This window comes from Boleophthalmus pectinirostris, unplaced genomic scaffold (assembly GCF_026225935.1).
Source record: "Boleophthalmus pectinirostris isolate CB_2022bp ecotype Guang Dong unplaced genomic scaffold, ASM2622593v1 HiC_scaffold_2, whole genome shotgun sequence".
Taxonomy (NCBI): domain Eukaryota; kingdom Metazoa; phylum Chordata; class Actinopteri; order Gobiiformes; family Gobiidae; genus Boleophthalmus; species Boleophthalmus pectinirostris.
In genome coordinates this window covers 41,200,641-41,228,612 of record NW_026571152.1, presented here as the reverse complement: position 1 = coordinate 41,228,612, position 27,972 = coordinate 41,200,641, and the positions used below count along the sequence as shown (strand labels likewise).

General features: G+C 39.6%; 2 protein-coding genes across 3 annotated transcripts in view; one reads left to right on the top strand and one right to left on the bottom strand.

The window, feature by feature from the left end:
• The window catches only part of LOC110167665 (uncharacterized), a 19,516-nt gene extending 9,282 nt beyond the window's left edge, over window positions 1-10,234 (top strand). For both annotated transcript variants that reach the window (XM_055156031.1, XM_055156032.1), the window contains exons 5-8: window positions 1,071-1,236; window positions 4,873-5,019; window positions 7,047-7,544; window positions 10,062-10,234. In XM_055156031.1, coding sequence (XP_055012006.1) covers window positions 1,071-1,236; window positions 4,873-5,019; window positions 7,047-7,544; window positions 10,062-10,109 — 859 coding nt within the window. In that variant the 3' untranslated portion in view covers window positions 10,110-10,234. The remainder of the gene's footprint in view (window positions 1-1,070; window positions 1,237-4,872; window positions 5,020-7,046; window positions 7,545-10,061) is intronic.
• Window positions 10,235-16,139: 5,905 nt separating this feature from the next.
• On the bottom strand, window positions 16,140-27,908 carry cib2 (calcium and integrin binding family member 2). Its single transcript, XM_020933036.2, has 6 exons — window positions 26,731-27,908; window positions 24,565-24,599; window positions 22,997-23,108; window positions 21,267-21,414; window positions 19,739-19,934; window positions 16,140-18,138 (listed from the first exon to the last, which is right to left on the bottom strand). The coding sequence occupies exons 1-6, from the start codon at window positions 26,779-26,781 to the stop codon at window positions 18,117-18,119; spliced, it is 564 nt and encodes a 187-aa protein (XP_020788695.1). The 5' UTR covers window positions 26,782-27,908; the 3' UTR covers window positions 16,140-18,116.
• Window positions 27,909-27,972: the final 64 nt, after the last annotated feature.

The following is a 27,972-nucleotide window of genomic DNA, read 5'->3' as shown; positions in this document are numbered from 1 at the left end:
AGGAGGGAGGAGGCTAGGGGACTAGTAAGGAAGGAGGTTGGAGATTATGAGACTAGTAGGGAAGGAGGGAGGAGGCTAGGAGACTAGTAAGGAAGGAGGTAGGAGGCAATGAGACTAGTAGGGAAGGAGGGAGGAGGCTAGGAGACTAGTAAGGAAGGAGGTAGGAGGCAATGAGACTAGTAGGGAAGGAGGGAGGAGGCTAGGGGACTAGTAAGGAAGGAGGTTGGAGATTATGAGACTAGTAGGGAAGGAGGGAGGAGGCTAGGAGACTAGTAGGGAAGGAGGTAGGAGACTAGGAGACTAGTAGGGAAGGAGGTAGGAGGCTAGGAGACTAGCAGGGAAGGATGTAGGAGGCTAAGAGGGAAGGAAGTAGGAGGCTAGTGGGCCAGGAGGTAGGAGAGTAGGTGGTAGGAGGCAAGGCAAGGAACTAGGAGGCAGGACACAAGGAGGCTATGAGACTATTAGGGAAAGAATTAGGAGGTTGAGAGACAAGGAAGTAGGGGACAAGGAGGCTAGGAGACTAATAGGGAAGGAGGTAGGAGACTATGAGACTAATAGGGAAGGAGGTAGGAGGCTAAGAGGGAAGGATGTAGGAGGTAGGAGGTAAGGCAAGGAACTAGGAGGTAGGAGACAATAAGGTTATGAGACTAGTAGGAAAGGAGATAGGAGGCTAAGAGACAAGGAAGGAGGTAGGAGGCTAGGAGACTAGTAGGGAAGGAGGTAGGAGGCTAGGAGACTAGTAGGGAAGGAGATAGGAGGCTAGGAGACAAGTAGGGAAGGAGATAGGAGGCTAGGAGACAAGTAGGGAAGGAGGTAGGAGGCTAGGAGACTAGTAGGGAAGGAGATAGGAGGCTAGTGGGCAAAGAGGTAGGAGAGTAGGTGGTAGGAGGCAAGGCAAGGAACTAGGAGGCAGGACACAAGGAGGCTATGAGACTATTAGGGAAGGAATTAGGAGGATGAGAGACAAGGAAGTAGGAGGTAGGAGACAGAGAAGTTGTTTTTAAGTGTCTGTGTTTGTATTTTGACATTTTTTTGGACATGATTTCGTTTGCGTTGCCGTGGCGATCCAGGGGCAGGGACCGGTGCCGTCATTTCGTGATCAACCAGAACGAGTCGGGGGAGTTCGTCGTCTTCGGGGACCACGTTCGACACGGGACCTTGTCTGAGCTCGTCCAGTACTTCAAGGAAAAACCCGTCGAGCCGTTCGGGGAATATCTGACGACTTCCTGTTGCGTGGTGAGTCATTTCTGCTAACGGGGCCCCACAAACCTACACAAACAAACGGCTCTAAAACCTGAACTGAACCAGGACTGAACCAGGACTAAACCAGGACTAAACCAGGACTAAACCAGGACTAAACCAGGACTAAACCAGGTCTAAACCAGGACTAAACCAGGACTAAACCAGGTAAACCAGGACTAAACCAGGACTAAACCAGGACTAAACCAGGACTAAACCAGGTCTAAACCAGGACTAAACCAGGACTAAACCAGGACTAAACCAGGAAAACCAGGACTAAACCAGGACTAAACCAGGACTAAACCAGGACTAAAACCAGGACTAAAACAGGACTAAACCAGGACTAAACCAGGACTAAACCAGGACTAAACCAGGACTAAACCAGGTAAACCAGGTCTAAACCAGGACTAAACTAAACCAGGACTAAACCAGGACTAAACAGGACTAAACCAGGACTGAAACCAGGACTAAACTAAAACCAGGACTAAAACCAGGACTAAACCAGGTCTAAACCAGGACTAAAACAGGACTAAACCAGGTCTAAACCAGGACTAAAACCAGGTCTAAACCAGGACTAAACCAGGACTAAAACTAAACCAGGTCTAAACCAGGTAAACTAAACCAGGACTAAACCAGGACTAAACCAGGACTAAACCAGGTCTAAACCAACCAGGTCTAAACCAGGTCTAAACCAGGTAAACCACCAGGACTAAACTAAACCAGGAAACCAGGACTAAACCAGGTCTAAACCAGGACTAATCTTTGACTAGAACTTGGAATCTAGTTCCGCCCCTGAGAGAACCCTGTGCCCGTGGAGCATTAGGTCCTCAAAGCTCGATCGGCTCGATATTTTTGCAGACCCCCAATAAACACACATGTAGAACACCCCCAGCACGATGTTTTCCAAACACTTTTCAATCCTGTGTGTTATTTTATACTGGGACAGATTGACCCGGCTCAGCTTTATGTTCCCGCAAATGAAACTCTAAGTCAAGTCATTTTTATTTTTAAACCACATTTAAAGAGATGATTCAGAGTCATTTTAACCTCAGGTCCTTTGCACCGTGACCTTTACATTACTTGTTTCCCAAAGACTGGACCACAACCCTCAAGTGGGTCACAAGATTTGTTTTTTGGGTCGCCTTGACACGACCTGCATGTGGGTCTGTGATGTACAGTTCTGCCACACGAGGGAGCGAGAGAGTCAGTGAATCTTCTCTGCACCGAACGAGTGTTTCTGCAGCTGAAGTGGAGAAATATTTGCTTGGTTTTCCAAAAAGAAGGTGATAAATGAGCAAAGGACAGAGCACTTCAGGCAGATAACAGCTGCCTGAATGATCATTGCTTTGCATTATTAGTAAATCATTCTCTCATGGCTTATTAATGATTAATAAATGCTCAAATGGTTAGTTCATGAGTAATTGAGTATGAAATAATTATGAGTAACTATTTACAGCACAGGCAAATTAAGTGCAAGTGCTAATTAAGGTCGTAATTAAGTAGTTACTAAGCGTGAATCATTATTAATTAAGTCTTTGTTCATTATTAATTAAGCCTTTGTTCACGCTTTATTAAATAAATAAATAAGGTCAGTGTTGGGGAGGTTATTTTAAAAATGTAATCCCCTACAGATTACAGATTACATACACCAAAATGTAGTTTGTAACGGAATCCATTAAATTACTTAAAGTGAGTAATGTAATCTGAATACTTTGGATTACTTGATATTGTCCTGGTTTAGTCCTGGTTTAGTTCTGGTTTTAGTCCTGGTTTAGTCCTGGTTTAGTCCTGGTTTAGTTCTGGTTTTAGTCCTGGTTTATTCCTGGTTTAGTCCTGGTTTAGTCCTGTTTTTTTGTCTTGGTTTAGTCCTGGTTTAGTTCTGGTTTAGTTCTGGTTTTAGACCTGGTTTTAGTCCTGATTTTAGTCCTGGTTTAACCCAAAGTGTGAAAAAAGGAAAATCCCGCTGTGTAATTCATTTATTTCAACAAAGTAACTGTAATCCAATTACCACTCACTGAAACAGTAACTGTAACTGAATACATTTACTCATAATTTGTACTCTGATTACATTACTCCGGTACATGTAATCTGTTACTCCTAAACACTGAATAAGGTGTAGTTATTATGAAGTGTTTCCACGGATCATTTTACTGCTGCTTCAATGGCCGAGGAAAACTAAATGTTCAGAGACACGATCAGTCAACAATAAAACATCCTCATTAATGTTCAATAATCCTCAAATCCAACTTTATTTTGTGATTTACAAATAATATCTATGGACTTGGGTCGTGAAGGTTTGTGACTTTTAAAACACAGATCTACATAATATCTGTAGTCAACCTCTGCTAGAAAATAGGTCGGGTGGGACGAACAAATTGATGAAATCTGATGCAAATTGATGATAAAGAAAATGAGGGAACATAAAAAAAAAAAAAAAAACTTGAAGGAACATAAGGCTGAAGGAACATGGGCACACTCCCGACTAGGGATGGGCATGATTAATCGATTAATCAATAATTGATCATTAGGAATTTCATCGATTATGTTAATTTTAATCGACAAACCGAATGTATGTTTCTGTGTGTAGTGTGACCAAACAGGTGTGTACATGTGTCTCTGCATCAGAAGGAGCGAGACACAAACAGTGGGTCAGTCTGTAACGAACCGAAGCACAAATGTGGATTTAACCAGGATTTGTACAAGAAATTCCACACTTTCCGTTGCGTTGGGACAAGTGTGAGTCCATGTGCACAGTGTATAAAGCAGCACATATGTTTCTGTGTCCAGTGGGAAAAAGTTTTACCAGGTGAGAGTCGCTCAATGTGGATGACGAGGCCCCGCCCCCCCCCCCTCCCCCCGTACGGTAGAGATGCGCGGATTGCGGCTACAACCGCAACTCCGCGGCTAAACCGGCGGGTCGGGCGGATGACGTGACGAAAAATAATATTTTTATTAAATTTGGGCGGGTGGCGGATTCACTACTCAAATAAAAAACTCTGAACTCGGAGCAAATGGGAGGAGAGCGAGCGGATGGCGGGCGGGTGCGGTTTTGAAAAACTGTGGTTGCAAATGGACAGCGGGCGGATGATGAGTTTTGCGATGCTGGTTGCGGATGAAAAAGTCGCCCATCCGCGCATCTCTACCGTACGATGTCCTGGTTTTGACAAACACAAATCTGGTCACACTGACCTGTATTCACCTGAGTCATGTCTTTTAATCCAACACAAGTTGAACCACATCAGCGACACAAGAGCTGGAGTTTTATCTTCACTTAGTTTATGCAAATTAGTGATGTGGTTTTAAGTTTTGTTTCTGTGAGATTTGAACAAAACTGAATTAAACACATTATAATGTCAAACAGCTGATGTGGCTCTAGAGTCGTTACGGTTTATATGTCGTAAAGTTGAATTTATTTATGCAGATTAGTGCAGATAGTAATAATAATGATGATCATTTTAATATAAAAATGTTAATGATTAATCGATAATCGATCATTAATTCTTCCAACGATCGATTAAGTAAATTTCATCGAATGCCCGTCCCGACTCCCGACTGACTGAAGCAAGACGGTCGTTCCCATCGTGTGGCGACTTTTATACTGAGTTTGATTGAATATTTTTGTTTGTTTTCCAGGTTCAGAACAATGATCTTTATGACACGATCCACGTGAGTCCCAAACAGCGGTCAGTGGCCACGCTCCAGGCTCAAAAGACCAAAAAACAGATGAGAGGCTCAGACCTGCAGCTGACGCAGAGCAGAGCAAGCAACTGCTCCTCACAGGTGAGACACAAACACAATCTACAGGTGGGATCAGGGTTCAGTTTTTACGGAAGCCGGACAAATACAAAAGCCACAACACAACAAAAAGCCACAACACAACAAAAGCCACAACACAACAAAAAGCCACAACACAACAAAAAGCCACAAACAAACACAAAAAGCCACAACACAAAAAAGCCACAACACATCAAAAAGCCACAACACAACAAAAGCCACAACACAACAAAAAGCCACAACACAACAAAAAGCCACAACACATCAAAAAGCCACAACACAGCAAAAAGCCACAACACAACAAAACGCCACAACACAACAAAAAGCCACAACACATCAAAAAGCCACAACACAGCAAAAAGCCACAACACAACAAAAAGCCACAACACAACAAAAAGCCACAACACAACAAAACGCCACAACACAACAAAACGCCACAACACATCAAAAAGCCACAACACATCAAGAAGCCACAACGCAACAAAAAGCCACAACGCAACAAAAAGCCACAACACATCAAGAAGCCACAACGCAACAAAAAGCCACAACGCAACAAAAAGCCACAACACATCAAAAAGCCACAAAACAACAAAAAGCCACAAAACAACAAAACACCACAACACAACAAAAAGCCACAACACATCAAGAAGCCACTACGCAACAAAAAGCCACAACGCAACAAAAAGCCACAACACAGCAAAAAGTCACAACACAGCAAAAAGCCATAACACAACAAAAAGCCACAACACAGCAAAAAGCCATAACACAACAAAAAGCCACAACACAGCAAAAAGCCACAAAACAACAAAATGCCACAACACAACAAAAAGCCACAACACAGCAAAAAGTCACAATACAGCAAAAAGCCACAACACAACAAAAAGCCACAACACAACAAAAAGCCACAACACATCAAAAACCCACAACACATCAAAAAGCCACAACACAACAAAACCCAAACAACAACAAAACACACAACAAAAGCCACAACACAACAAAAACGCCACAACACAACAAAACGCCACAACACATCAAAAAGCCACAACACAACAAAAAGCCACAACACATCAAAAAGCCACAACACAAAAAAAAGCCACAACAGAAGTGACCGTTGGACTCTATTTTCCGATGGACCAAGCGAAACATTAAAGGATCAAGTGGGAAGTTGAAGAAGAACAAGAATGTGAAAAGTAAAAAACGGAGACGTGAATGAAGTGGGAAACGTAAGTAATCCATGTTTCATTCGTTTGTTCGTTTTTTGTTTTTTTTTCAATATAAAACCAAAAATAAGAAAATTAAAAACAACTATTTTCTTCATTATTTGTCTCCAAAACCAAAGGGAAAAAACTGATAATGATTAATTTTTTCAGTTTTCGATTTTGTGTTTTAATGAAGAATGGAAAAAACGGATAACGACCGTTTCCCATTTTCGGGACTTAAACTGTGATGCCGGACTGAACCAGGACTGAATGAGGACTAAACCAGCACTAAACCAGGACTAAACCAGGATTAAACCGTTTTCAGTCCTGGTCTTGTCCCAGTCTTAGTCCCGGTCTCAATCACAGTCAGGTCCTTGTCTGGTCCCGGCCTCAGTCCTGGTCTGGTCCCAGTCTAAGTCCTGGTCTCAGTCCCGGACTCAATCCTAGTCTCAGTCCCGGTGTGGTTCCAGTCTGGTTCCAGTCTGGTCTCGGACCTGATTTAGTCCTGTTCAGTCCTGGTTCAATCCTGGTTCAGTCCTGGTTTAGTCCTGGTTCAGACCGGTCACATAAACAAAAACGTTATCTGTTTTTTCATTTGGGTTTATAATAAATATAACAAATAATGAAGAAAATAGTTGTTTTTTTGTTTTCTTATTTTTGGTTTTATATTGAAAAATTAACAAACGAATGAAACACGGAATCGCTGTCACTCGTTGTGGCGTTTGTGTTTGTTATGATCCCTCCCGGCTTCCGTAATTTTTCATATAAATATAAATGTAAATATAAATATAAATATAAATATAAATATAAATATAAATCTATCTGGGTCGACAGGACCTACCGCCTCTTCCTCGGAGGAGCAGACAGTTTGAAAACGGCGTCGACGTCCAGGACAACGTCTGCTACGCTCAGGTGCGGCGTAAAAAGCTGAAGGATCGAGAGGCGAAGGCGGACGCTTCCTCCAGACCCCAGTCCCTGTACTCGGAGCTGGACCTGCTGGACAGCCGGTGCCGCTCCCTGCCGCTCCTCCTGAACAGCGGCGAGGAGACGAGCTACAGACTGAGCGTGACCCCCCCTCGACCCGGCAGAGACACGCCCAGCCCCGAGCCCTCGCACCGGCCCGAGCCGTACAGAGCGTCGCCGCAGCCCAGCCCGGAGCCCGGCGCCAGGGCGGACGACGCGGGGGTGTACGCCGAGGTCACCGCGCCGCACCGCCCCGCCGTGGACGACACGTACGAGCAGCTCCCGAAGCTCCCGCTGCTCCCGCAGCTCCTGGACAACGGCGCCCAGTACGAACCCGTGGGACACCTGAGGCTCAAACACGGGACTAAAGTGAGTTCACCACACACCGAAACACAAAAGTAAAACATGACATACTGAAAATACTGAATATATACTGTAGAAAATCTGTCAGTCTGCCCCAGGGCAACTGTGGCTACAATAAACTCTGTTCACATTTACGTCACAAACCAGGAAAACTTTTGGAAACATGCGATGACGACTTCCTTTAGGCTCTGTTCACAGTAGTAAGTCTGACAAAATCTAGGAAAAAAGAGAAAATGTCCCAGTTTTCTTCATCTTTATCTTCTGTCATTTGCCACGTTTACATGAGAGCTTTAATTACGAATAAAAATTATTTAATTCCACTTTCAAAAGTCTAATGAAAATGATTATTCGGAATTAAATGTGTGAAGAATCCCTCAGTTTTCCAGGTAGAATCCACGGCGAGGTGGGTTTACTTCTCATAAATCCCTAGAAAAACAGACATTCTGACTGTGAGCGGGGTCGCCTCTCCACAGATCTGACCTGTGACTCGGTCTGGTTTGGTGCCCGTGAAAAATGACACAATGCCCCTTTCACATTAGCGATTTAGTGTAGAACAAAAGATTTGAAAGTGAGCTGTAAAAATGATGAAGGATTTTTACAAATTTAATTTTCTTCTCGCCATTCGGAATTAAACTTAATTCTGAAGTAAGTGGGTGGTTGATTCTGATTTTAAAGCCGAATTCATTTATTCTTCGATGATGTAAACGTTTATTCTTCTCAAAAATAATCCTGGTGGTTCAGCACATTGCTCATTGTGTCGCCTTTCTGGGCGATCTACACGATCCGGCTCCACCAGTCCTCGCCACAGACTTTCATCTCGAGACCGAGTCAAGACCGAGTCCAAGCTCCTTCAAGACCGAGACAAGACCAAGACAAGACTGAGACAAGACCAAGACAAGACCGAGACAAGACTGAGACAAGACTGAGACAAGACAAGACTGAGACAAGACTGAGACAAGACAAGACCAAGACAAGACCAAGACAAGACCGAGACAAGACTGAGACAAAACCAAGACAAGACCAAGACAAGACCGAGACAAGACTGAGACAAAACCAAGACAAGACCAAGACAAGACCGAGACAAGACTGAGACAAGACTGAGACAAAACCGAGACAAGACTGAGACAAGACCGAGACAAAACCAAGACAAGACCGAGACAAGACTGAGACAAGACTGAGACAAGACTGAGACAAGACCGAGACAAGACTGAGACAAGACCGAGACAAAACCAAGACAAGACCGAGACAAGACTGAGACAAGACTGAGACAAGACCAAGACAAGACCAAGACAAGACCAAGACAAGACCGAGACAAGACTTAGACAAAACCAAGACAAGACTTAGACAAGACCAAGACAATACTGAGACAAGACTGAGACAAAACCAAGACAAGACTTAGACAAAACCAAGACAAGACTTAGACAAGACCAAGACAATACTGAGACAAGACCAAGACAATACTGAGACAAGACCAAGACAAGACCGAGACAAGACTGAGACAAGACTGAGACAAAACCAAGACAAGACTTAGACAAGACCAAGACAATACTGAGACAAGACCAAGACAATACTGAGACAAGACCAAGACAATACTGAGACAAGACCAAGACAATACTGAGACAAGACCAAGACAAGACCGAGACAAGACTGAGACAAGACTGAGACAAAACCAAGACAAGACTTAGACAAAACCAAGACAATACTGAGACAAGACCAAGACAAGACCGAGACAAGACTGAGACAAAACCAAGACAAGACTTAGACAAAACCAAGACAATACTGAGACAAGACCAAGACAAGACCAAGACAATACTGAGACAAGACCGAGACAAGACAGAGACAAGACCAAGACAAGACCAAGACAAGACCGAGACAAGACCGAGACAAAACCAAGACAAGACCAAGACAAGACCGAGACAAGACCGAGACAAAACCAAGACAAGACCTAGACAAGACCGAGACAAGACCTAGTCAAGACCGAGTCCAAGCACCTTCACGACCGAGACAAGACCGAGACAAGACCGAGACAAGACCGAGACAAGACCGAGACAAGACCGAGTCCAAACGCAGTTGAGTCCGAGACAAGACTGAGTCCGAACGCGGTCGAGTCTGAGACAAGCTTGAGTCCAAACTTGATTGAGTCCGAGACGAGACCAAGACCTTAAAAAAATGGTCTCGAGGCCAAGACAGGTCTCGAGAACTACGACACTAGTAACTAAACCAGAAGTCGTCATCGCATGTTTCCAAACGTCTTCCTGGTTTGTGACGAAAGTATGAGTGTGGAGTGAATGAATAAAAGTTACACAATGCGGCTTTAAAATAAGTGATCTAGTGCCAGTTTAATGAAGAGCAAAAGCTCTACATTATCTAAGGATAATAAATATAATAAATAATAAATTCTTACTCTTTTCACATTTTATCGTTTTCCTTTTTTCTTTTCTCAGATTTTTATTTCAGTTTCAGTTTTCCGTGTACATTTTCCGGTTTGTGCAATTCCGTTCTAACTCCGCGTTTCTTTTCCAGAACGACAAATGGAAGCGGATCTTTCCTGAAGTCAAAAGGAAATGGTGACTCTGTGCGTGACACTATTCTGTTTTTATTCTGCTCTGTGAGTGCAGCTTCCTCCTGACCATAAACTGTAAAATAAATAACTTAAATGTAACGATATTTTACTATTAAATGCATTTTTAAATCGCCTGCTTCTCTGATTTTCATAACACGTCCTCTTGAAATGCTGAACTGAGTATTTACACTTAGTTTAGTTTAGTTTATTTGTTTATTTATCAGGGACAATGCACATAAAAAAAAACAACAAAAAAAACATTGAGCTACACAAAAAAGGTCATTATGTTTGTGCAGGTTAAAGTAAAATCTGTCATTTCCAGCTTCAGTCCTTGGACAGGTTGGTGGACATGTCAATAAAATAAAATACAATACAATATATATTAATGCAATCGTTCATCCAGTCAATCATAAATAAATAAATAAAATTAGTAAGACTGATATCAGCACATCTGTTTTTTCTTTTCCCTTTAGTTTGTCTATAATTTTACCACATGATTTTACGATTACCTTGTGCATTTTTAACTATTTCAAGAAAAAAGTTGGCTTTGGCCAGTCTAAGGATAGAAATTGTGAAAATTAGATGTGATGTCTAATTTCTAACTTCTAACTTGTATAGATCTGGTCTTGTTATGTCACCACACGCTCGGTCAAACACAGGTCCAACTGGAAAAACCCAGAAAAACAGACACGAGGCTCAAATCACCTTCTAGACTTTTATTGAAGATTTTCAGCTTCTTCTTCAGCAGCAGCAGGTTGAAAACCTTTAAAATTAACAAATATGTGTAATATTGAAATTACATTTACATTTTAATCTATTTGTATTTTTATCTATTTCCATTTAAATTAAAATAATATTTATTAATATACCTTTTACATCAGGGGTGTCCACATATCTAAACACAGACAAAGCAGAGGGACGATCGAGAGCCGTAGATGCTCAATACAGTTAATGAAATATGTACATGATTAACACGTTAGAATGAGCCATCGTCTTTATTCATGCTAAGATCCTTAAAACCAAACACTAAATATTCAACATTGGCTTTATCAAGGTGGATTTTCAAAAAACTTGCAGTAAAAAAATATTTTTTAATTGATGCGAGGTAATTTGGGCCAAATCACCTGGAAGTCTGAGGGCCAAGAAAAATGTGTCTGAGGGCCGCATTTGGCCCCTGGGCCATAGTTTGGACATGCCTTTTTTACATTTTAACTTAATTAGGCTACAATTTACAGGGGGTGCTAGTGGCAAAAACCATCGTTGTGTCCTTAGGCAAGACACTTCACCCAAAGTGGTGTGTGTGGTTATGGTCGGAGGGACTGATGGTGCAGATTGGCAGCCTTGATTATGTCAGTCTGTCCCAGGGCAGCTGTGGCTATAGTAGTAGTTTACCACCACCAGGTCTGGTGTTGCGTGAATGAATAATGAATTGTAAAATGCTTTGAGTATCTTGAAAGGCGCTGTATAAATGCAATGATTAATTTTAAAAATAATAATCATTTTAAATAATGTAACTGTAACACTTTATAATAACTACACCTTATTTAGCCTTAATAAAGCATGAACAAAGACTTAATTAATAATGAGCAAATACTTCATTAAGAGTCATTCAGCCTAATAACTACTTTATTACTACTTTAATAAGCACTTAACTTGCTTTTACTAAGCCTGTGCTGTAAGTAGTTACTCATAATTATTTCACACTTAGTTAATCATGAACTAACCATTTGTGTGTGTATTTTGTAAATGCATATTTAAGTACAAATTTGAACATTTATTAATGATTAGTAAACCATGAAAGAATGATTTGCTAATACTGTAATGCAATGTATGAAACAAATTGAATAGTTTATTATTTTATATATAATTTTTATGAATTCATAAATAAATAGCTTTTAATTGCTATATAATACACACTTTTAAAAATTAATGCTGCTTTCACTTGGTTAGACTTTAATACATTTTACAACAATAACAATAAACTGGAATAAATCTAAACAATATGATAAAAGGTGTAAGTTTACGCACATCACTGGAGCAAGGCCACAACAGTGAACAGAGAAAGTGAGACAAAGATTAAAAAAAAAAAAAAAAAACTCTTCTTGGGAGCTTCACCTGCTCTGTCTCAGTATATTTAAGAAAGGAGATGGAGTTGCTCTTCTTTAAAATGGGTTTTCATAATAATATTGTGTTCAAGGAGCCTTGAAACTATCTCGACACAATGTGATTTAATTTATAAATGTAAAACTTATACACACCCAACCACAGGGAAGATTATGAAGATTATTTGTCTCACTTTCTAATATATCTAAACAACCAATTTCCAATTAGATTAAATGATTCAGTTTCATTTTTTCACATTTTCAGAACTTAAATTAAATTACTTTTTCAGATTTTATTCATTAATTTACTGTTAACTTAAATTTGGACATAAAATAAATCTAACTAAAGCTTCTCATCGTGTTTCTTTGCGATTAAAATGATGTTCTGAGGCGTGTGAGTCTGTAAAACCAAAGAGATGAAGGTGATGTGTTTTAAACGATGACGTCCGTTCGCGTTCACGTTTAAAGAGGTCGTCCGATCGGCTTTATAAGTGCACGCGTAAATAACCGGAGAACGCTGAGAGGGCGCTTTTATTACACAGCCATCCTTCTTAAAGTCCCATCATGCAGCGGTGCGGGGGTCTTCATCACGGTAAATGTGCAGGCAGTCAGCAGTCAGTGAGTTAAAGTGAATCTAACAGCAGCCGAAGCTTCACGCATCAGCAAAAACACATTATTATTATTATTATTATTATGAAGTGCTGAGGATTACGGACGAAGATTCAACCCTCGACCCTCCAGTTTACAGAGAATCCTGCTCTACGACGGACACGGTTTGTTGTAGGATCAGTCTGTTTGGCTTTTCAGTTTCAGATGACGTCACAAGATTCTACAGGTCAAGAATATTTAACACTGATGAGGCAGATAAATAGAATATTGTCAGCAGTGTTGGGAGTAACGTGTTACAAAAGGAACGAATTACTGTAACGTGTTGCTTTTTGCTCTAACACAGTAATGGAATATCCAGTCTGGCGCCACCTAGTGCCTCTGCTCAATTTCATTTCTCTCCAGACTAGATCAGGAATCAGAATACACTAGACCAGACGTGTCAGACTCAGGCCTGGGGGCCAAATTTGGCCGGCGATATAGTAATATTTTGCTCGTAAGATCATATCAAATATGTATTAGAACTGGTCTGCCAGTATGGCGCATGCACCGCTAATACTACGAATCCCAGAATGCTTTGCAAATGTGTGGCGCATTTTGACTGGTTGTTGGTTTGTGAAAAAAATAAAACATAAATAAATAAATAAAGAGTTCAAAAGCTACAGATAGGCTATAGAGACATCATTTATTTAAAATGTTGTTTAATTATTTTGATTGATTGATTGCATTTATATAGCGCCTTTCAAGATATTCAAAGTGCTTTACAGTTCATTATTCAGTCACTCCACACTCAGTGGTGGTAAACTACTATTGTAGCCACAGCTGCCCTGGGGCAGACTGACAGAAGCGAGGCTGCCAATCTGCACCATCGGCTCCTCCGACCACCACCATCACTCACACACACACCACTTTCATATTAGGCAATGTGGGTAAAGTGTCTTGCCTAAGGACACAACAACAGTTTTTTGCCACTGGCGCCTCCTGTGGCTCCTGATGTTCCCAGTGTCTCCATCCAAGTCCTACCCAGGCCCAGACCCGCTGAGCCTCTGAGATCTGATGGGATCAGGCTTTGACAAGCTGCTATGGCCTTTATATTAAACATTTATTTTATTAAGAAATGGTTTAACATTACATATCTTGAAAGAAGAGAAAACATGCATGGCCCACAACTTAGTCCCAGTTTTTAATTTTGGTCCACTGTGAATTTGAGTTTGACACCCCTGCACTAGACGGTTTAGAAGAACCCCGGAAGTTGTAGACCGAGCACCGACCATCTGATCTGTGAAGTCATGACGTCAAACTCTTTTCTCTGTTTGTGTCCCTTTTATGGAACAGAACAACAGTAAACAAAGTGTCGAGATGGATGTAGACGAAGACAGACATTCTGTGTTGGCAATGATTCCCGAGATCGAGGATTTAAGCCGGAACAAAGAGAATATTTGGTGAATTTTATCAAGGAGAAAAACGTTATTGTCCTTCTTGCTATAGGATTTGAAGCATTACATACGTCACGGCCAAACAGCAGCGACTGGTTAATAAAAAAAAAGTACCTGCCTACTGTCGAGTGAACGAATCCTAATGCTGCGAGGTCACACGGTTTCCACCAAGTGAAACCGGCCGATGAATCAGGTTTGTAATTTTATTATTACCAACCACCAAAAAACACGAGGATGTCCCAGTTTTTTTATTTTGAAATTCTGATCACCTTATATATTAGTCTATGGTCTATATCACGCTTTTCCATACACTTTCCAATTCTGTGCAGTATTAATTTATCTGAAACTACTATCAAAGTCACACCTGCCCTGGAGCAGACTAACGGAAGCGAGGCTGCCAATCTGCGCCAAACTTCTTTATGCATTTCTTCGATGTGGATCACGCTCAAATATAAAATAAAGTACAAATAATCACACGAAAACAACCAAGGGGAAAGTAAAAGCCCTTTATTTATTTGTTTATTTTAATGCATGAACTGATGATACAAAATGAATCCAACATTACAGGAGTTATTTTGTCCAATAACAGAGCTTCTTTTCTTCTTTTTACATGATTTGGTTTAGTACAATATTGCTTAAACTCAAGAACATCTGTAAGCCCTTTTCAAAGACTGAAACTGTAAAAAGAACTGGACGAAGGGAGTGTGACGTCACCTACAGTGTTTGGATCCAGTCAAACGAAGCTCATCGAAGTTGGAGTTATAAAAGCGAAATTTGGAGTTGTGTTTCATTTTAGGAATAGAAACTGATTTACAAAATAGCAAAATAAAAACACCAGGATCATGTAGAACAGGTTAATACGAACATTTTAAGACTAAAATGAGGAGTTTGACAGCAGCAGCTACAGAGAGAGGAGCAACGTTTTTTTCAGTACAAAGTGAATTGGAGCCAGAGTCGGTGGAGTCGGTGTCCTGTCGATTTGAGCTCCCGAGACAGAATGGAGTAATAAGTCACATTTTAAAAGTGTTTTGGTTTTATTGTCTGTTTTGACCAGCTAAACATCGACGTGTGCGTGTTTGATTTGCGGCAGAAAACCTACGTTAGATGATTGAAGAGTTTGGATTTAATATTTGATTTTATCGTTATAATTTTCGTATTTTATTTTGTTTCCATGTGTAGAAAACGTTGTAACTTTGTTTAGCAAGGCGCTGTATAAATAAAATATCACTATATTATAACAGGAAATTCACACTGTAGCCTTAAATATTATATATTTAACGCTATAAATATTTTAGTGTTTCCAGTCATTTCTTTCTCTTATATGGGAAGTGGGAGTTTTATTTGATAGAAGATATCGGCCTGTGGAAATGAGCTCTGCCCAAATTCATACAAATGAGTGAATAAATGTGATTCTACAATTGTCCTGTCGATATGTGCTCCCTTTACTTGAACTTTAACAGTCACATAAAATCAATAACATCTGCAGCCTTTTACCATCTAAAAAACATAGCAAAAATCAAAGGTTTACTGTCGAAATCAGACTTGGAGAAACTTATCCATGCGTTTGTCTCCAGTAGGTTAGATACTGTAATGTTCTGCTCACTGGTCTCTCCAAACGAGCTGTGAGACGCTGCAGAACATCCAGAACATCCAGAACATCCAGAACATCCAGAACGCTGCAGCTCAGGTCCTGACTCGAACTAGGAAGTACGAGCACATAAGTCCTGGTCTCAGGTCTCTGCACTGGCTCCTGTGGCTCAGAGACTTTAAAGCAGCTCTGCTTGTACAAGTGTCTCCATGGCCGAGCACCAAAGTCCATCTGTGACATGTTAGTGTCATATGAACATCTCACACACTCTGAGGAGCTCAGGGACCAACTCCTGCTGGTGCCCAGAGTCACGACTAAACAAGGGGAGTCAGAGTTTCAGGTTCATGCAGCTAAAACCTGGAACAGTCTGAACATGTGAGACAGACTCTTCTGTGACGCTGTTTAAATCCAGACTCAAAACATTTCTGTTTAACTGTGCATATAACTGAAAGGTTTTCATTCCGCACTCTTCTCTCCAATTTATGTCTCTCTTTTTTAATTTTAATCTTCATGATTGTTTATGTTTTGATTTGTTTTTATTATGATTTTAATGTATTTCTTATTCTGTAAAGCACTTTGAATTACTTTGTGTACGAATTGTGCTATACAAATAAACTTGCCTTGCCTTGCCTTAGTTGGAGCCTATTTGAGCAGAATATGACTGTCCAAATCAGGAGTCACCAAACTTTTTTCTCTGGGGGCCACATTACTGCCCCTGACCGTGATGGGGGTCGAGGTCGGGTCGGCCGTATAACAGAATTGTATGACCCTGACGACGCAGATTATATTTTTTGAAAACTGACACACTTTCTTAACATATACATATACAACCCAAAACATGCTACATACATCTCCAGGAAGAACAGTTGAGAGTCAAGGTCAATTAAATAAAATCAATCAATAAACCTGCCCAGGAACGACAACAGGTGGAAATGAGCACTGGTTGTGAGGGTTTCTTTCTGCCTCTCCTACCCCTCCTTTCCCTGCTCCCTCTTCCCTTCTCTCACCTTATTTGGCTTTTCCTGTGCCAGATCGTTCCATCAACCAAGTGGTGAACTACTCAGGCTTTTTGTGTTTTTGAGCATTTTGGAAGGTTTTTGACTCTTACCTGTTTACTTTTGTCCGTTCCCCAGTTCAACCGTTTTGGAGCCAGCCTCATCCCGTTACCACCTGTTCCGCAAGCCTCTGGTCAGCCTCTTCACCTTTGCACTTCAGCCAACCTGGACCCGTCCTACCTCCCCTGGAATCAATCCCCCTGTCCACGACTATTTTGTTAATAAATACTTTTTGTTACTGCATATTTGGTTCCGACCAGTGATTCTTTAACACTGGTGCTACAACCTGGTACAAACATCTCTCCTGTTAATGTAAATTGTCCCTGTCTCGTTAAATAAATAAATACATAAATAAATATCAGACAGCACGGTCCTCACACTGAACAAAAAAATAATCAGTCGTTCACTGTTCTTTGAAAACTCGGCTCTCTCTGTCACCGTTTTCGTCCTTTAACACGAGACATTCAGCTGTCTTTAACTGCACTACAGAACTCTGTCACTGTTTGATCTCGAGTTTGTCAGGTGACGAAAATTCGGCAGCAAATGTAAATATGTCATATAATTATTTAAATATAAATACTTCATATAAATACATATTTTTTATTGAAAAAATCAACAAAATATAAGATGCAGACGTGTTATTATTTGACAAGAAATCATTTTTAAAAATTGAAGTCGGTCAGTGGGCCTTAGTTTGATGATCCCTGGTCCAAATGAACTACGCAGATTCATATAAATGAGTTAAAATTTGACAAAACTAAGGTATAAAGTTTGATCACCGTGTGCAAAAACAGCATCAAACCTGCGTCTCTAATCCAAAGAAATGTGTGTCAAATTGGGAAGGTCTCGTTTAGGGTTTTTTATTATTATTATTTGGTTTTATTGGATCTATACAACTGTAAAATTGTAAGGTAGCTCATTTCGACGGGGTGGTGCGAATCGATAGGCGTCATGTCGATTTAGGCTGCTGGGAGCTCATTTCGACAGAACATCGGAAGTGCACCCATGCTCACTTTGTCCATTTATATAAACTGTCTCTGCATTGGAATTTATGTTGTGGCTCCACTGTTTGAAAAAGTCACTGAATAGATTCTTTCATAGTTCTTATCATTTTAAGAGTCCTTACTTTTTTAACATTATCATTGTCGTTTTTTACCGTCTGCAAACTGAGGACGTGTCGTGGCCAGCACAGACAGGAGGTAGGTGCTTCACTCTTCCACTGAGCCCTTTAGATTCTGATGTGGAAAGTGCTACAAAAAGATAAAACATAAAGTGAGTGAACATTCAAAGATCTTACATGACACAAAACTGGACTCCTGTGAGCTTTAACTCATGTTCTAATGCTGTTACCTCCTCCAAAACAGACCTGGAGTTGTGTTTTTGTATTCGCACAGGATTAGTTTGACCTGTGGATCTTTGATGATTTGTAATAATTGCAGAGGATGCCTGAGATCTTAATCCCGTGTGAATGCTCGATGTCTGTAATTTGTAAAGTAAAAATTCCACCATAATTTACCTACAATATTTCACCAAACACAGATGTCCGGTGATAATACTCGAATCGGCATTTGGTTGTTTGTTGTTGTAATTGTGCCTTTTTAATCTATTTCTTTTCTTTCTGCGTTTTTCTCTTTCAGTCTCCGTCACGGTCAGAAAAATAGAGTCACTTAGTAAAGCCTTCTGCCTGGAGACGTGATCGAAAACGCGGACAGATACCTTTTTAAGATTTTGACATTGGCATCAAGAAAAGCAGTAACAAGGAAGCTGGTTTAAAAAGGACCCACCGCCAGTGAATCAGTGGCTCGACATTATAGACCAGGAGTGTCAAACTCATTTTGTTCCGGGGGTCGTATCCAAACGACTTTGATCCCAAAGTGTCCGGATCAGAAAACTCATGTCATATAAACCCCAAAAATAACAATAAGTTCAAATATTTGTGCAGAGAAACACAAATCTATTACAGAAATCTTTTTTAATTGATGAACTCTTTCTTTGACAAATAATATTATTATGAACAACCTGAAACTTTGAGAAAAATACAATTTCAACACAATGTTTTAACATGAACTTGTATGTAAATAGGAATAAGTCAATTTTTGTTGTAAAATCCTGCACTCAGCTCCACTTTTCTCATGTTGGACATTTTTCTGATGAGGGTGTCACGGTCAACAGTCAAAACGATCGTCCTTTAAGAGCGTTTGGAAAGAGACAAGTCTTCATTTGTGCTGCTCTGGTGGGAGGGGCCACGTACAGAGACGCTGGAGACGCTGCTGTGATAAACACCACAGAAAATTAACAATAGAAAATATAATTCAAATATTTTAGTAGAAAATCAGCCGAGGGCCACATTAAAGGTCTTAGAGGGTCAGATCCAGCCCCCGGGCCGTATGTTTGACACCCCTGATATAGAATAAATATATTCCATGGAACGACTGAGATCACGCATTAGTGATTCAAATTTCAGCACAATCGGACTAAGCCTGTGCAAACAGGAGTGAATCTTGACATTCAAAATTATCCAAAATTTTGATTAAAATTTGCGGCTTCACTGCACGTAAACCGTGACAGTTATCAAAATAAATCCGATAATTTTAGAGGTCACAGAAGTCATGTAAACGGGAAACGGTCGTTATCCGTTTTTTCCATTTTTCATTTAAACACAAAATCAAAAACTGAAAAAACGAATCATTATCTGTTTTTTCATTTTGGTTTTGGAGACAAATAATGAAGAAAACTGTTGTTTTTTCGTTTTCTTATTTTTGGTTTTATTAAAAAAAACAACAACAAATGAACAGAATGACACAAGGATTAAACGACATTAAAACACAGATCTGTAAATGGTGTAATTACCTGAGGAAGTCCGGGGCCCTGGAGATCATGTTCTCAAAGTCTGCGTAGGAGAGTTTACTGTCTCCGTCCAGGTCGGCCTCCTCGATGGTTTTCTCACACACCAGCTGCACCTCCTCCGGCGTCAGCTCCTCCTTCGTCAGTTTGTTCAGAACCTTCTCCAGATCTTCTTTGCACAGGTAATTATCCACATTATAATCTGCGGAGAAGAGCAGAGACACTGATAACACTGTCCTACGATATTGTTCAGTCCATTGATACTTTGCAGCTGATTTTGATGAGCTGAGTTTGACGCTAACTAGAGGCACTGCTCTGTCTGACGCTTTGTAAAGGCCTATTCATACTTCATAAGAACATACAATACCGTTCAAAAGTTTGGGGTCACCCAGACAATTTTATGTTTTCCATGAAAAGTCACACTTTTATTTACCACCACGAGTTGTAAAATTAATAGAAAATATATTCAAGACATTGACAAGGTTAGAAATAATGATTTGTATTTGAAATAATATTTTTTTCCTTCAAACTTTGCTTTCGACAAAAAAATCCTGAATTTGCAGCAATTACAGCATTGCAGACCTTTGGCATTCTAGCTGTTAATTTGTTGAGGTAATCTGGAGAAATTTCACCCCACGTTTCAAGAACACCGTCCCACAAGTTGGACTGACTGGATGGACACTTCTTGTGTTTGTACCGTAAGGTCAAGATGCCCACTTCTCTTTCTACTCTGGTTAGAGCCTTTTTGTGCTGTTCTCTGAAGGGAGTAGTACACACCGTTGTAGGAAATCTTCAGTTTCTTGGCAGTTTCTTGCATGGAATAACCTTCATTTCTAAGAACAAAAATAGACTGTCGAGTTTCACATGAAAGTTCTTCTTTTTCTGGCCATTTTGAGCATTTAATCGACCCCACAAATGTGATGCTCCAGATACTCAACCTGCTCAAAGAAAGGTCAGTTTTATAGCTTCTCTAACCAGATAAACTGTTTTCACCTGTTCTAACATGATGCACAAGGACACTGGAGAGACAGTTCATGGAAATGGGCCTCTGTACACCTATGTAGATATTGCACAAAAAAACAGACATGACGTCATTTTGTCTGGCAGTTCTTGCGGTTTGTTCTCGACACCTCAGCTGAGCAGAACTTTATGCGTCAGTTCTGCAGCGCTGTCGCACGCCTACTTTCTGACAGGTTATTTATGTGTTTGTGGTTTATTTGCTTCCTCGCCGGTGCAGAGCAAGAAGAAAAAGGGATGGTTTTGAGTCACAGCTGGAGGAAATGGTGAGAAATACAAACATCAGTACGACATGACGCTCAGTGACGATAAAGACGCCAAATGGCAAGAAATTCAATTCAATTCAAGTTTATATAGCACATTTAAAACAACTTCAAATTACGTTGCTCACTTTAAGTAATTTAATGGATTACGTTACAAACTACATTTTGGGGTATGTAATCTGTAATCTGTAGGGGAATACATTTTAAAAGTCACCTTCCCAACACTGTGCTTGAGTTATACACTGTGTCTTTACCATATATTTTGAAGGCGTATATTGCTTTGAGTTCCCTCGGGGCCATTTCGCTGAGCACTGAGAACATGTCCACAAACTCATTAAAGCTCAGATTCCCCGCGCCGTCTTCAGAGAATGACTCTACGATCCGGGTACGGAACGGGTTTTCCTGCACATAAACACATATGGGAAAATGTGTGTTTGATGAGAAAGACAAAAACCAATGAAACTTTTTATGGTGCGTGTAGAAGTTGAGTAACAACTAAACACAAAAACACTTAACAAATAAATGCATAATTTCCTTTCTTATGCTGTTACATGAGTACACAGCTGAATATCTGAGTGATGTGTCGGTTGTGAACATTCCGGTTCTTAAAGCCGACTCTTTGAAGTGAACGACTTTAGCCGGCTTCTCGTTGGGAGTCGATTTAGTTTTTTTAGAGTGAACACGAGAGACGGAGGGAGAGCGAGCGGGACAGAGAGAAACAGAAAACAAAAAACGCATTAAAATTTTGACATATTTCAATGCAATATGCAGTTCAAAGGCAGAGTGTTGATTGTGTAAAGTGAAAACAAACATATCCAACAGGCTCCACAAATAAATAAATTGAAAGGTTGACTAACTGAGATGGGTCTTTTTATACTTTTTTATATGGCAAAGGAGAAAAATCAGCTTGTGGACTCGACAAAAGTTTGTTTAGTTGAAGACGTTTCGCGGTTCGTCCAAGCTGTTTCTTCAGTTCTGGTCAGACGCTGGTGGACACTTCCTTATATCTGTCTGCAGGGAGGAGCTAACTACACTGAAACTACTCTGAAACTAACACACACACTTGTTTACAGTTTCTGTTTGTTAGTTAGGCCTGTTCATCTGTACTAACAGTGGGGTCTCTTGTTCTCTTGTTTGTTTTGAGTACAGATCAACAGGCCGTGCTAATGAACAGAAACGGTAAACATGTAGGTGTGTTCGTTTCAGAGTAGTTTCAGTGTAGTTAGCTCCTCCTTTCAGACAGATATAAGGAAGTGTCACCAGCGTCTGACCAGAACTGAAGAAGCACCTTGGATGAACTGAGAAACGTCTTCAACCAAACAAACTTTTGTCCAGTCGACCAAACAAACTTTTCTCCTTTGCTGTGGATTCTACCTGAGCGACTGAGGGATTTCTCACATACATTTTTATACTTCATAATTTATTTAGTAGCACTCTGTTCGGAAAATAAAGCCATATAAAGGATAAACATTTGATGTCACGTTTTTTTTTTTTTACATTAGTATACAATTCATTTTACACACAGTTTTGCTTTATTTTTGGTGATAAATTAATTTAAGAAGCAGAAAATCTCAGGAGCCATCTTCATAATAAGCAGAGACAAAAGAACCGTCTCTCCAAAAAGAGGTGAAATTCTCATCTCTAGAATATCTGTAGGGTAGTTTATCCAAGCTGAACTGTGAGCGTTTGGAGTTTGGGACACTGACATGATGACAGATTTTTCATTTGCTAAAACGTGCCACTGAAGAAGCAAATACTCGGTTATAAATCTGATGACTGTGTTTGTATTTGAACCACAAACTGTCCTTTCTACAAGACAGTTTTACGTTTTGTTCACTAAGTTACATTTTTCAAACGTTTCATCTTGTGAATAGTTTTGCAAAAGATCTGACAGATTTATAAAAGTTTCAGAAAACACGCCAAAGTGATCGAAAAGCTGTAAATCACAAGCACGTGCAGTAAACGCTCGGCGGGAGAGTTGTACCTTGAGCTCGGGCATGTTGACGATCAGAGCCGGAGGGATTTTACAGTCAGGGTCGTTGGTGTAATCCATCGGAACCAAATGTGGAGCCAGTTCATGATATCGACCGTGGAGCCTGCAGCAAAAACACAGCTGTGATTTAAGCACAAAAACACAAACAACTCCCATACAAAAAAATAATAATAACATGTCGTCCAGTACACACAAGTAGAGTCTTTATATTTTAAACATATGGCATATTTTAATACTGTACTTTTCAAATTCATCCTCATAATTGTGGATAAAATCAGAGTGAGATTAAACATTTTTAATTTAGTTTAAACTCTGAACCTAAATTTAATTCTTTAAAATCTCAAAATAAAACTCCACAAAACAGTTCATATTTTCATATATATTCAGTGTTGTGGAGTAACAGATTACATGTACCGGAGTTATGTAATAAGAGTACAAATTATGAGTAACTGTATTCAGTTACAGTTACTGTTTCAGTGAGTGGTAATTGGATTACAGTTACTTTGTTGAAATAAATGGGTTTTTTTTTTCACATTTTGGGTTGCATTTTTTTTTTTTTTTTTTTTTGGTAATTCCACTCATTGCCAGAAACTAAACCAGGTCTAAACCAGGACTAAAACCAGGTCTGAACTAGATCTAAACCAGGTCTAAAACCAGGCCTAAACTGGACCTAAACCAGGTCTAAACCAGGAATAAAACAGGACTAAAATAGGTCTAAACTAGATCTAAACTATGTCTAAACCAGGTCTAAACCAAGGACTAAACCAGGACGAAAACCAGGACGAAAACCAAGTCTAAACTAGATCTAAACCAGGACTAAACCAGAATTAAACCAGGACTAAACCAGGTCTAAAACAGGAATTAACAGGACTAAATCCTGCTGTGTGGACGTGTTTCTTCTTCTATCAATAATATTTTTAATTTGGTTCAGTAAAGTCTGGACTTTTTATTTTCTTTTATCAGACAAAACATCTTATGTTACGATTTCCTCGTCTTTGCTTCTCTACAGCAAATCAAGTAATCCAAAGTATTCAGATTACATTACTCACTTTAAGTAATTTAATGGATTCTGTTACAAACTACATTTAGGTGTATGTAATCTGTAATCTGTAGGGGATTACATTTTAAAAGTCACCTTCCCAACACTGTGTATGTGTTTTGTGGCTCGTGAAGAACCTGGTAGAATCTCCAAACACGAGTTCTCACGTTGACACTTGCTGAAATTTGACCTTTGGTTTGGGATGGTGTAAAACAACACGATTATGAAACTTTACTGGAGAAGATTACGTCACTGTTCCGCTGAACTTAAAGCCCCAGAGCACACAGACCTTTGATAAACGTCCAACTGGAGTTCACATAAACGTCAGAGCTGTAGAGATGCAAATGATCTTATATTCATTTAAAAATATGTCCTGATTTCAAATATCCTTCATGTTTTTCACTGGGGATTGAATATTCAACACTGATGAATGTTCAAACTTATAAAACCTTCTAGAGGGTTCAAGAAACTGATGAAATTACCGAAAATATTAGTAATTTCTTCCTTAAAAAACACTTACCTGAGGATTTCTTTGCGGGTGAAGAAAGTACAGTCCTGAAAAACAAAGTGTGATTCATTCATAAAAGTTCTATTCTGTGACTTAAAGTTAGCCAGGCTGGTGCCACCTAGTTATTTAGGCCTAGCCATTATTGACAGGGTGACAAGCTTTTCAAAATAAAAAAACTGGACACCAATGGTTTGTGGTGGTTGGTAATAATAAAATTGTGAAACGAGTGTGTAATTAAGGAAAACAGTTCTGCGCTTGACACATTAATATCTAAGGTGAGTCAGTACAGTCACATTTTCTTTGAGTTTTTGTCATTTTTAAGCAGCTTTTCTATATTTTACCTAAACAAATAACAATGTATGTCTTGCTTTACTGTTGGAAGGGATCAGATTGGTCAAAAATAGAGATACATGGGACATTTCTTGTATTTGGATATTTGTATTTGGACAAATTTAGATTTTTTTTTAAATTATTATTATTATTATTTATTTATTTATTTTTTTTTATTTGGATTTTTTGGATTTTTTTTTTTTTTTTGGGGGGGGGGGATCTTTGGATTTTTAAATTTTATTAATTAATTAATTAATTTATTTTTTTTTTGGAATTGGATTTTTTAGATTTTTTTTTTTAATTTGGATTTTTGGATTTTTTTTTTAAATTTGGATTTTTTTCTTTTTCTTTTTTGGATTTGGATTTTTAAAAAAAATATTTGGATTTATTTATTTTTTTTATTTGGATTTTTGGAATTTTTTTGGATTTGGATTTTTGGATTTTTTGGATTTTTTAAATTTTTTTTTGGATTTGAATTTTTGTATTTGGACAAATCACTGGTTTTGTATAAATCTGCAGGGACGGGGGACACAGGACTCAAAACTGGGACTGTCCCGGGTACATAGGATAGGGATGCGTGGACGTACAGCATGTCTAACTCCATCTGTTTGAAACCCGCTGGTGTAGACCGGCGGTGGGTGGATCAGGTTACAGGAGCGAGCGGCGGCACTCGAGACGACTCCTGAGAGTAGAGTTTCAACATGTGTCGCAAACTCCCATTAAAAATACATCTGCACCTCATTTCATAACATTTCATAACATTTCCTAATCTTACAAACACAACCGCAACTGCCGACGTTTAGAAAAAAACGGCTGAAGGCTGAAGTTTTAATATTTTAATCTTCTGTTTTTTCAGAGATGATCATGGGTCACGTGAGGTTTTGGTTAATTTGTGGACTAATAAACCTTGTCCAGGACTAAAACCAAGGACTAAACCAGGAGTAATCCAGGACTAAAACCAGGAATAAACCCAGGACTAAACTAGAACTAAAACCAGGACTAAACCAGGACTAAAACCAGAACTAAACCAGGACTAAAACCAGGACTAAACCAGAACTAAACCAGGACTAAAACCAGGACTAAACTAAACTAAAACCAGGACTAAACTAGAAGTAAAACCAGGACTAAAACCAGAACTAAAACCAGAACTAAAACCAGAACTAAACCAGGACTAATCCAGGAGTAATCCAGGACTAAAACCAGGAATAAACCCAGGACTAAACTAGAACTATAACCAGGACTAAACTAGAACTAAAACCAGGACTAAAACCAGAACTAAACCAGGACTAAACCAGGACTAAAACCAGAACTAAACCAGGACTAAACTAGAACTAAAACCAAAACTAATCCAGGACTAAACCAGAACTAAACCAGGACTAAAACCAGGACTAAACTAAACTAAAACCAGGACTAAACCAGGACTAAAACCAGGACTAATCCAGGACTAAAATCAGAACTAAACCAGGACTAAAACCAGGACTAAACCAGAACTAAAACCAGGACTAAAACCAGGACAAATTCAGGACTAAAACCAGAACTAAACCAGGACTAAAACCAGGACTAAATTAGAACTAAAACCAGGACTAAACTAGAACTAAAACCAGGAGTAAAACCAGGACTAAACCAGAACTAAAACCAGGACTAATTCAGGACTAAAACCAGAACTAAACCAGGACTAAACCATTTTCTACTATTTAAAAGAGAAGTTATTTTGTTTTAAACTGTTAAAAGCGCCCATATTATTCTATTTTCTGATCTCTGTTATCTGGATCTTGTGTTTTTTTTTTTTCATTCACACATGTTTAAAACCCAAACCCAAACTGAAAACACTCAAAAAAGTCGATTTACCTGGTAGGCGTCCAGCTGCTCATCGGTGAAAATGGTCTGTTTATTCCCCATCTTTCTCCTGGAGCTTTGAGTTTGTTTTTAGTTTGTGCATCACAGAATGTCCAGAGCCTCCTCCTGTGTGAAAACATTTAGGATCCGGGTAAAAAGGACCCTCTTAGAATCCACCGGTCTTCATCGTAAAATCCGTGGAGAGTAAAAACACATCGGCGGCAGTGGTAGTGGAGCAGGTTCTTCTGAGCGTCGTGCGGAGTCCTGGAGCGTCTGAGGGAATGTGGACGGAGCGAGCGCACGCCGGCTCTTTAAGCAGCGGCCGAACAAACCAGAAGGAGCGGAAATAAATAAATAATGTGCTCGAACCGACGGAGGGCGGAGAGTGTAATCTCAAACTGCCATTAACCAAATAGTCTTACTCACAGAACAGATAGCGAGGATTCAGGGTTTTAAATATTCTAGACTACAGCCTCATTGGAGAAAAATGTGCCGTATAAATGCTCCTGGGCTTTGTTTTTTGTCTAAAGTAAGTGAGTAAAGCCTTTTAAATTACAACAGTATGTTTACAAGGAGGTAACAGATAGGAGGGTGCAAAAATACTGCAATATCGATATGATACAGTATCGATATCGGGAGCTGCTGTATCGATATATCACCGAGAGTATTTTTGGCTACAGTTTTGTTGATTGTTTAGAGCAGACATGTCCAAACTATGGCCCGTGGGCCAAATGTGGCCCTCAGACAAATTTTTCTTGGCCCTCAGACTTTCAGGTGAATTTGCCCAAATTACCTTGCATCAATTAAAAATATTTTTTTTACTGCAAGTTTTTTGAAAATCTACCTTGATAAAGCTCATATTTAATATTTAATATTATAATATTTAGTATGAATAAAGACTGATCATTCTAACATGTTAAACATGCTCACATTTAAATTATTCCCTGTACTTGAGCATCAGTCTACGGCCCTCGATCTGCCTCTGCTTGGTCTGGGTTTGGATGAAAAAAGTTTGGACACCCCTGGTTTAGAGGAAGGAAACTTTTTTATGTGACATATTTAACATTTTCACAGTTTTGATGAGTAAAACGGGTGTTTTCCCATGATTTATCCTTTATTTTTTATTGATTTTTTTATTGATATCGAATCGATTTGAAATATATTGTATTGAATCGTGCACTGTATCTCTCCTCTCCTCCTCCTTCTCACACAATATTAACTTTTCCAAACATTTCCCCCCTCATGTCCTGCACT